At 35.6% G+C, this 12189-nt stretch overlaps 1 protein-coding gene across 1 annotated transcript; it reads right to left on the reverse strand.

The window, feature by feature from the left end:
- Positions 1 to 5074: 5074 nt before the first annotated feature.
- On the reverse strand, positions 5075 to 6688 carry LOC145015537 (ammonium transporter 1 member 3). The gene has a single exon (XM_078974017.1). It carries the CDS (start codon positions 6600 to 6602, stop codon positions 5211 to 5213), a length of 1392 nt encoding a protein of 463 aa, XP_078830143.1. The 5' UTR covers positions 6603 to 6688; the 3' UTR covers positions 5075 to 5210.
- Between the last annotated feature and the right edge of the window lie 5501 nt (positions 6689 to 12189).

Raw genomic sequence — 12189 nt, forward strand, 5'->3', positions numbered from 1 at the left:
CACACACACACAAGCACACACTCGCACCCCACCCACCCAACACCACCACGACAATCACCGACCTACCATCACCACTACTACCACCACCAATATTTGGTATGTACAAAAACACCATGGAGCATCCTATGGGTTTTAGCGCAACTTGATAATCCATGTAGTATTAGCCCACTATACAAGTATGGATGATTTACACAATCAACCCATATATTTAATTAGTCTCCTTTTGATCACTTAATTAATTCCAAATTAATTCTTGATCAAAACTAATTAAATAATCTTATTAAAATATTAGAACTCATAATATATTACCAAACCTTAAGTGTTATTTCTCTCATTTAGTCTATCCAAATGCATGATGTCATGCAATCCAAATGGACCATGCTGAGTCGGGTCAAGTACATACCAAATATAGTTATGGACTTAGATACTAATCCAACAAAAGGAACACCCAAAACACTTTGTAAGCTCAAGAATGCTCTCAAGATGGCTAGTGTTTCGAGATTAGCACAAAAGGCAATGAGGGCTAGTAAGGTGAAAGGCTTAAGGGGTTTAGTGAGCTTAAATAGGGTGCAAACCCTAAAAAATATGGTTTTCACTTGGCTAGTATACGCCCTGCGTACGTATGGATACGCCCATCGTACATAGGGGATGCCCTGTCTTTGCACATGCACAGGAGTACGTCGTGCGTATCTTGTATACACCCATCATACTTGGGTCTAGTAGAGGTAGATGAGGTGGAGTGGGAGTGTGTTTATATTTTAGAAAAAATTTGGAATTAGAAAAATGTGGAAAACAATGATTATCAGTTTTCCAAAAAATTTCAACTTCTTTGTAATTCTAGAAAATGGAAAATTTTCATTTTCCGTGAAAAATTTAGAAAAATAGACGAACTAAACGCGTTTTCAAAATTCTCATTTTTCTTGGAAAATTTTTCCGGAAAACGGCCTATTTTTCTGCAACTAAACGCACCATAATAATCAATGTTTTCCACATTTTTCTAATTTCAATTTTTTTCTAAAATATAAACACACACCCACTCCACCTCTACTTACCCATACCTTAACACCCCCTCCCCCCCCCCCCCCCTACACACACACAATGATTATCAGTTTTCCAAAAAATTTCAACTTCTTTGTAATTCTAGAAAATGGAAAATTTTCATTTTCCGTGAAAAATTTAGAAAAATAGACGAACTAAACGCGTTTTCAAAATTCTCATTTTTCTTGGAAAATTTTTCCGGAAACCGACCTATTTTTCTGCAACTAAACGCACCATAATAATTATTGTTTTCCACATTTTTCTAATTTCAAAATTTTTCTAAAATATAAACACACACCCACTCCACCTCTACTTACCCATACCTTAACACCCCCTCCCCCCCCCCCCCCCCACACACACACACACCTGCACGCACACACCCACACACACACACAAACCCCCACACACATACACACCCACAAACACACACACACACACCCACAAACACACACACATACATACCCACGAACGCACCCACCCACACACACACCCACAAACACACTCACACACATACCCATCCACAAACATACACCCACACCCACACAAATCCACCATACCCTCACCCCCACCCCACAGACACACACAAACCTACACGTACCCCCACAAACACAGACATACACACACACACAAGCACACACTCGCACCCCCACCCACCCAACACCACCACGACAATCATCGACCTACCATCACCACTACTACCACCACCAATATTTGGTATGTACAAAAACACCATGGAGCATCCTATGGGTTTTAGCGCAACTTGATAATCCATGTAGTATTAGCCCACTATACAAGTATGGATGATTTACACAATCAACCCATATATTTAATTAATCTCCTTTTGATCACTTAATTAATTCCAAATTAATTCTTGATCAAAACTAATTAAATAATCTTATTAAAATATTAGAACTCATAATATATTACCAAACCTTAAGTGTTATTTCTCTCATTTAGTCTATCCAAATGCATGATGTCATGCAATCCAAATGGACCATGCTGAGTCGGGTCAAGTACATACCAAATATAGTTATGGACTTAGATACTAATCCAACAAAAGGAACACCCAAAACACTTTGTAAGCTCAAGAATGCTCTCAAGATGGCTAGTGTTTCGAGATTAGCACAAAAGGCAATGAGGGCTAGTAAGGTGAAAGGCTTAAGGGGTTTAGTGAGCTTAAATAGGGTGCAAACCCTAAAAAATACGGTTTTCACTTGGCTAGTATACGCCCTGCGTACGTATGGATACGCCCATCGTACATAGGGGATGCCCTGTCTTTGCACATGCACAGGAGTACGTCGTGCATATCTTGTATACACCCATCATACTTGGGTCTAGTCCAAGGATAATGAAAAATATATTGCAAAAGCTTTACATGGCGATCTGGGCGTTACAAAAGGCTTTAAAGATTGTCATTTCTAAACACGCTATGGTTGTTTTATATCATTTTAACCTCTTTAAAAGGATCCTTGATGGTTTTGGTTTTGTTATATACTTGAAATTTACTAGAAAATTTTAAAGCTTGCCTTGCCGGTTTTTCGTGAAAAGCTCTCTATTTTATTTTTCAAAACCATCACTGTGTAGTGCTCCTGATACCATAAACTTCTATTAAGCTTTTAATACAACAAGCCAAACTCTCAAACTCCCAAACCTGATCTAAATGGATGTCTTAATGGATAAAGTCTCTAACTTTATCCATTTGCATGGTCACAAGGAGCATAATGCCAAAACCTAGGTCCATAAAATTATCCATTGCTCAAGAACTCATGTATGGATGGATGAGAGTGCCCAAGTTCTCATTTTTCTAACTCAATGTCCTCAAAACATCAGAAAAGTCACTCAAGTGGTCTAGAGTAACCCATACTCACAAGAACCAATATTAAGTGACAAAAAGCATAAAACCCATGAGCTAACTAGATATAACAAATTGAACATCAAGATGCAAGCTTTATACATTCTGGAGATTGGTGATGAAGTGCAAGGTCTGGATCTACAAAGCTTGAAGCTCACACTTGCTTCTTTAATGGACTCCTTCAAGAATGCACCTAAAAATCACACTGATGCTTCCAAAACTCACAATTGGTGGCTAGGGTTTCAAAGGAACGATTTAAGGTGATGGAGGCTAGTAATGAGAAGGTTTCCAAGAAGTTAGAGCCCTTAAGTAGGGCCCAAAAGCTTAGGATTAAGGTTTTGGTCAGCAACAACTACGCCATGCGTAACGCGTTAAAATCATGATATGATGTCAACATCTTCATCCTGCGTAGCTTGCGTATGCCCTGCATAGGTCAAAACCCCCACCTTCCAATTCAACTTCAAACTGCCATAACTTCTTCGTTTCAACTCCGTTTTAAGCATTCTTTATATGAACGGAAATGCATTGAAGATTCTCACTATCTTATCTTCTTACTTTTGACTAAAAACATATCAAACTAAAATCCTTAGTTCATGCAAGAAACCCGAGATATCACCTTTCCAGTTTTACCCTTTACTTCAAGGTACAAATCGAGGGCTTTAATAACTTAATCCAACATTACCAACATCTGAAAAGGGTATAAACCCCATTCCTTTGAAGCCTAACACATCACTTGATCAAAATTATGGTTCGGTGTCTCGAAATTAGAACATCACTAAAATCAGGTGTTACATAATAATTTCCATTTCTAATTAATACATTAATCCCATAATATATTAATAAATTATATCTCTCTTTTTATTTCAATCCATGTGAATTTCACAATTACGAGGACAATTCAAAAAGAACTTTACAATTATTCAACCAATTATACCAATTTAGTTAAGAACTTAAACACCACAATTCAACAACATATGCTATATGACGAAGTGCGAAGGTGTATTTTTGTACGGGAGTAAAACCAATTGTACCTTTAGCCTCTACACGTTGTTGGAAATATGTACATGTTGTCGCAACGTCGTTGACTATACGATGAAACATATGTTTGTGCGTACAGAACCAACGACGAAAATAACATCCCTAAAAAGTCACGTGTCCTTCAAAATAATCTTGCACGAGGCATTGATGAGCAACTTCACGATTTCTTTGTATGAACCTTTTCCGACGAGCATTTTCGGCATTTTGTTGACGTAGTTCTTTTATCTATTGTTCAGCCTCTTGAATGACCTTTATGGTCGAGTCGAGCAACACCTAAAAAAATCCCAAACGATGAAGAAGATAAAGATAACATTTTTAGAGAGAGAGTGAAGAAGAAGGTTTTGATGTGGTATGTGAAGGAGTGAGGGATGTATTTATAGTTATTCAAAAAAAATTAAAAAAATGAGCCGTTATCTCATTGAGTGAAGAGTGGATGTTGAACTCAGCAGAAACCTGCTGAGTATTGAAGCCGAGCAACCCTGCCGAGTTCACCTCGGATTCGCCGAACCTCACCACCGAATGCCACTCTGCGTAGCCTAATATCTGGGAATTGATGTGGACTCACTCACTGACTGGGGACATCTGAATTAAGGTCTTTATGGTTTGGATTTGTTTGGATCATGAGTTTGTTGCTGAATTAAGGTCTTTATGGTTTAGATTTGTTTGGATCATGAGTTTGTTGCTTTTTTTGACTGAGAGCTGTACATGATGAACACAAATTATAGGATTGATTTCCCTATTGATTCTTTCCTATCTTACCCTTGTATTAATCCCTTCCAATTTATATCGTTGTTTCCTTATTGCTTCCTGTAACATTTTTGTACATATAGGGCTATATAATGAAATTGTTAATTGTGGATACACAGAATATTGAAAACCATTAGTTCTCTCTGTTTTATATGGCATCATGGCGATATCGGACCTAGAGTCCTCCAACCCCTCATAAGATTCAATCTTTTTTGAGATGGATCAAAAAAAGGTTAAAAAAAGTGAGATTTGAACGTTGGTTTTAAAAATGATTCAATCTTTATTTCAAGAAAATCAGAGAAGTCCTCATGTATTTGTCTTATATCTAGTTATTATTACATAAAGAATTTCTTATTTACCAAGCCAGTTTCATAAAGAATTTCTTATTTACCATGCCAGTTTCCAATAATCTTATATTCAATTTTAGAAGAATTGGCCAACATTTACAAAAGAATACCATAAACAACATAAACAAACAGGGAAACATCACATAATATACACAAATCAAATCATGCGAATCCATTCAATAAAATCATCATTGATCTTGAAGCCTGAGGTAATCACCATACAAGCGTTGACCCGACTCTTCTGGGTGTGCATGGTACGCATAACCACCATGACTCGAAATATCAAGCCCAGCAACCTCCTCATCACTTGATATCCTCAATATCCTCAACCAATGTAGAAGGTAAAACAACGGACCCATGGTTACACTAACCCAACCTACAACCACCAACACTTCAACGACCTGAGCCCCAATCAAACCCCAACCACCACCCAACAAAAGCCCATAGGGCCGAGTTACTCCTAAATTACCCGCGTTATAAGTTTGAACCACAAACTCCTCTTTTGCAAACAAGCCCGTGAAAATTAACCCCCATGCCCCACATCCACCATGCAATTGGGCCGCCTCCAACGGGTCATCATAATGCAACTTTAGGGCTACAATATTGAGCCCAATTAGAACACAAGCCGCAAAGAACCCACATACAATTGCGGCCCATGGCTCGACCACCGAGCAACCCGATGTGATTGCCACAAACCCACCAAGCACACCATTACACACGTCAAGAGCATCCCAATGGCCCACAAGTAACCGCCTCCCAAACAAGGTTACAATGCCAGCTGTCGACCCTGCTAATGTCGTCGTAACCGCGGTCCGGCCCACCCCGGTCCAGTTGCCTTGATCAAAACTATCTGGATACGATACAAGAATCTTGTTGAATGACCCGGGATTGAACCCGAACCATCCGAACCATAACAAGAATGTCCCGAGCACCACTAGAGTCGCATTATGTCCACGCATTTGAACGGGCTTCCCGAAAGCATCGAATCGCCCGACCCGTGGTCCTTCAATTAAAGCACCCCATAGCCCAGCAATCCCACCCACCAAGTGCACCACACCACTACCCGCAAAATCAATCGCACCTGACCCGAACAATAAGTTTGTTGACCCTGGGTTTAACCAACCACTGGAAGACCAAACCCAATGGGCCACAACCGGGTAAACGAACCCGGTTAGAAAAAACGAAAAAACAAGGTAAGCGCTGAACTGGGTTCTTTCAGCGATCGACCCGCTTGTGATACCCGCAACCGCTATAGCAAAAGCCCATTGGTAAAGAAAGAAGCTATAGTCAAAAGATGTTGATGGGATGTTTTTTAAAGCGAAATATTGAGTGCCAATAAACGGGTTCGACCCTGATCCGTCACCAAAAGCGAACGCGAACCCGAATAGGTAGTATGAGAGGCTGCCCACGACTGCATCGACTACATTTGTCAGCATTATGTTCAATGCATTCTTGGCCCGGACCGAGCCTGCACATAGCATCGCGAAGCCCAGTTGCATCATGAAGACCAAATAGGCTGAAAAGAGAAGGTAAATGGTGTTGATTGAATCTGTCACACTGGTTTCCCATGAAATCTCCATTGTTTCACACACAAGCACACAGTAGTAGGTTTAAGCCGAAAGGTAAGAAATATGAGGAGGATATGATGATATTGAATGTGCATAAGTTATTAATACAGCAAGTAGAAGACATAGCAACAACAATGGCTACATCCGTGGTCCCATGGATTGTGTGACAGCTTGAGAATTCTAAGCCAGTGACTTGAATCGGCTTATGGATAGGTAAACTCAGCCTGTTTGACTCGGTTAACTCAATGGTTCACTCATCAAATCCGATAGGGGCGAAAAACCGAAAACCCATGTAAATCTAATTTAAACCACTATTGTGAAGTTGGAACGCTGTACACACAGGAAAGTTGAAAAACGTTAATTTATCTATGTATACAAGTGACGATTTTTGAACTTTAAAAGCCTTGAATTCGTCTATCCCTCAATATCTCATAAACTTCCTTAACGAAAGCCTGTCCCACCGCCACAACATCTACTCCACCACCCTTATCGCTGCAACTGTTGCCACCACCACTCTCCGGCGTCTTTGTTATATTCTAACCCTGGAACCCATTACCCATCTCGATCATCAGTCAAACAAGATCTGGTCCATTCTTGTTCTCACCAAACCACATACGATAGAAAACTGAAACAACCTATTCTCAACAATGGTTTTTTTTTTTCGTTCTTTCCAGCATACTCTACTTTATGCGATCTTTACATTCGAAGTAAGTGATCACAAATCGTTCATATAGATTAGGAAAGAATTTGTTCAAGGTTTTCTAACGTTTTTTGTTTGATTTTGTCTAGTTTTTTTTGTTTTTTTTTGATGAAATGCAAATTTATCATGTCTAACCTTACGAGGAGAAACAATGATCTGTTTTTTTATTTAGCTTCATGTACGTTTGAGTTAGTGTTTAGTTAAAATTTAAAGTGTGTTTTGCTTTTTTATGTACAATATGGTTCTTTAGATTTTGCAAAACTTCTTTAAAAACAAATGAAGAAGAACATGGTCGGTCCTGAAAAATGAAATATTCTTAAAGGTTCAGGACGAACAAGAAAAAAAGGGCCTTTGTCTTTATTATAATTTTGTATTTTTAAATAAAAATATATAATAAAAAAAATTAGACCCTGTACAGCTGTCCACTTTGCCCTCCCTCTAAGTCCCCCATAAAAACAAACACCAAATCCAAATTTTGTTACAGATTTCAAAACTCATATTTGGTTGAAACTTTGTTTTCTTATTATTATTATTATAAAGGGTAACAATTTAGCCATATAAACTTTTCCCATTTATTTTAAAAGGTTCCTCACTCTTTTTCAAGAGACATAAAGTTGATATCAACATGTTAATTTGGTTATCAAACCTAAAGTTACAAGTAAATTATGAGACATAGTAATTTGATCTTAGGCTTGAGTGTGCATGTGGGCGCGGTTTGGCCCAAGGTTTGCCACGTTGGACCAAAGGAACACCACTCCATCCTACCATTTGGTTGTATATGACTAAAACTAGCCGAACCCTCTCTCTAGAGAAAGAGAATGAAGATCTCTCTCTCTCTCTCTCTATGTTTTGAACGGTTAAATTTTTTAAAGTTCATTTTTTTTCTTTTTTACCTATAAATAAAACCTTACAAACCTTATCACCACACCTAAATCCAATTATTCTATCTTGCTACATATTTTTCTAAAACATCTCAAGATGTTTTTTTTCAACAACTCAATCAACCAAAAAACATCCACTAGAAACACTCCAATACATTCTTTTATCTCAAGAATCTGATGAGTTTTGATACAAAAAACAAGTGTAGTTTTTAATAAAAATCGGGCAACAGAAGCTTAAAAATAACAAGTTTATTTTTGATTTTATAACAAAACTAAACCATCTAGGATCCATTTATAGAGGTTAGAATGATTTTAAAAACAACCATAAAATGTTTTAGAATGATAACCTTTGGAGTTTTTAAACCCACTTGGTTTTAGGGTGCTGGTGAAGATAAATATATCAAAGAAGATGATATTCTCTACAAGTATCCACCATAAAAATAAAACACTTGGAATGCTAGTTCTTTCTTGTATTCTTGAGTATCTTAAGCCTTTAAACACTTAAATCAAATAAGCATTAAAGGATACAACTCAAAAGCACCAACACTTACAAGAACTTCAAAAGAAAAAGCAAGAGAAGAAGTATCTCTCTATACTTATGGTTTTGAGAGGGGGAGGAGGAAGAGCCAAAAAACTAGCAAAAAACTCATGCAAGACGTTTTTTATATACTTCTATGCAAGACATGCATTTACATTTTAATAATATAAAGTAACTCTAGCCTTTTAGAAACATGGGGGACGAAGGAGGGAGGTTGACAAGCAAACTCCCATTCCTTGTTGATTTTCGGCCATGGTCTTCAAAAGAAGATAAAATGTGTTTGCTACTTTATTAACCATGATACATTAACTTATTAACTTAATCATAGTTAACCAAAGTGTCCAAAACTTTATAAATGACTTATGAAATCATACCATATGATATAATAACTAGTTATACTATCTTTAATTATTATTTTCACAAAACAATAATTATTTACTAACTAAATACAAGAATTGATATTATTTTTCATATAATCATATTAAAAATAAATATACAAAATGTGTCAACTTGATAAAGGTGTGATCATATAGGATCATATGTTATTAGCAATATCACTCAATAATGATTCTTGAGCATATAGATCCAACAATCTCCCACTTGCACAAGATTAATTACAAACTGATATAGACAGTAGTTGGCGTCTAGCAACGGGCTACTAGCCCTAACAATATCCGAAAGGTGCCATCCTATAAACAACTAATTCCAGGAGATCAAAGCTACAATTGTTACAAAAGGTGTGGTATAAGTAATTCCTTTTTCTCAAACATCATGTTGAACATGAGATGTGGATCATGATCAATCTCATTTAATGTTCAACTTTTAGTAAAGCCTTAGATGTCTAACTCTCAACAAATAAGAGGAACAAATCCCATTTTGACTATATACGCATATAATGTAATGCATGTTATACCCAATGATATCCCTCATGATATCCCTCATAACTGTCTTTTATGGAACAACATTAAACCATGTCAAAGCACAACAAATCCTACACTCATGTCCCAAATATGTATCTCAGGTCTAAGAATACAAATATACTACCTTGATCAAAACATCACTCGTGACTATGATACATAAAGTGATTTTGATGCGGGTCAGGTACAATACTTATTCTCCTAATCAAGTACATATGTAGTTGGCAGCAAGTCTTGTTATTCTCATCTCCATGAGAATCAACTAATCCATTCATATTAATCTTACCTCATAGATGCTCCCACAACTATGAACATGGACATTTAGAATAACCTAGTTATTCAAGGATTAAACATGTTAATATAGAACACAACAATTATTTAATGAAAGACTGAATCCAATATATATCAACTCATTACAATATATGTTGCCTGTACAGTTCTAATATCCAAATACTAAATTTCAATCAAATACATCTACTTATATCAACAAGGACATATAGCATATATCAACAAGGACATATAGCACCCGCTTGACTTTCATGCTTTAGCTAATGAATGAGATTTGATAAGTAGATTTGGCAAACTTGATTTGTATAAACTTTGTGAATAAAAACATTTTCATTTATATATATATATATATATATGCTTAAATATGACTTATATACTAGTACTTGCATAATGGGATTATTCATAGTGATAATGAACTATACATTAAACATATTTGTATGTGGTTCCCCGAAAAACAATGTACTCTAACTTTAATGTGTAACTGTAATTAAAATCTACATGGTACTACAATCCATGTAGCCTTCTCTTTATTTATAATGAAGACATGCCTGATTGTGATTGAGAATCATCTCAACCTATTTGAAAGTTCAACATACATGTAACAGCTTAAACATGAATTTCTTTCAAATACTTTGTAGATTAGAATATTTCTCTAGTTCTTACAAGTACTTTAGAATGTTCCTATAAGTCATACCATGACTCATTCTCAGATTATACGGGTATCGTTCGACATGCTCTAAGAACGACATATCTGGCCTTTATGCATAATCATGACATATATGATTAATCTAAATGTAGCACCATATGGAATACAATCATATTATCTAGTTCAAAGCATTGTACTAGGATTTGGAGGAGTGCTCAAAATCATGTCATATGGTATTTGACAAGATAACTGTCTTAGAGTCCTTTATCTTATGCTTTTTAGGATGCTTGTCAAATAATGTAATTTTACTTAATCCTTTAAGTTGCAATGATCTATCTATATAGATATTTATTCCAAGAATTAGTATGCCAATCACATATAAGAGTAAGAATCTTATTGAGCTCAAACATAAGAGTCCTTTTTATTTATAATTAAATCACACTATGCAATTAACTTATAAGAAAGAAGATTCTTACTTTGAGATGTTAGCTTATATCTAGAAAGATTTTCATTTATGTATATTTTCTCCTTTAAAAACCCACTTACTCTTTATATTCATAATATATCAAGGACGATTAATCAAGCTCATACTTGAGAATCATACATGAATGCATCTCTATGTGATTTATTAGTTTATGAGCAACTATTGAGCAGATTCAAAAAAAGTTGAAAAAAAAACTTGCTAGTTACAAACTATGATGCATTTAGTTTATGGCTTTTTAGCTCGTAAAGTTCAATATTGTTCCCACTTAGAAAAAGAACTTTCTAAGTACTTGTCTTATGGAATGACAATTACTGGGATTGGTAGAAACTCCATCCTAAACAATCATTTAGGATAATGTACATAGATGCAACTAGTAGATGCTAGAATGGTTGATCTTATTGTCTAACACAAGCTCCATAACTTCATACCTTTTGGGTAAGGATAAACCATCACATCCTTAGTCTAATTAAAGTATTTAATATACTTGTTTGTTTGGATATATATATATATATATACATACATATACATATCATCACAATAATACTTCCATCAAAGCATCATGCTCAGACTGATTGGTTTGCAGAGGTTGTTCAGTTATGAGATTTATCAGTATATATACTTTCTATTTAACCTTATGGAAGAACCTCATGGTATTATACCAGTTATATAAATTATAAGCATCCAATGTTACTATCTCTTGAAATTCAACAAGAGAGGTTTTACAGGGCGTACAAGTATTAACAGTTATATACATAATTTAACAAAATTTCATTTAGTATTTTCAATATTAAATCTTTAAAAATTAATACATTTTATTGTTTCTAAAACATTAATTTATTAAAGTCTAAGATCTAAGTAATGAAATAAGTAAATGGTAAGTCACCCTTTATCCCATCCACTTAATCAAACTCGGTAGGTAGTGATATTGTCATATTTATACATATATTTAGGCATTATTTTAATACATTTAAGCTATATTTTGGTTATTTGCAAAGATATTTGGTACTTATTCAGTTAAATTACATTTTGTAATCAAATATGACATTCTTGGATAAAATGGACCAAACCCGACAAAAGTTGGAACATGAAAGGACTGAAGATGAGCTGGGAGCTTATTGGAGCATAAAAGAGGAGAAAATTTGTAA

Source organism: Lactuca saligna, chromosome 9 (genome assembly GCF_052625555.1).
Source record: "Lactuca saligna cultivar CGN05327 chromosome 9, ASM5262555v1, whole genome shotgun sequence".
Taxonomy (NCBI): Eukaryota; Viridiplantae; Streptophyta; class Magnoliopsida; order Asterales; family Asteraceae; genus Lactuca; species Lactuca saligna.

Bases quoted from the DNA above. Each gene is read 5' to 3' on its own strand.
- LOC145015537 (XM_078974017.1), bottom strand. From the start codon at position 6,602: ATGGAGATTTCATGGGAAACCAGTGTGACAGATTCAATCAACACCATT.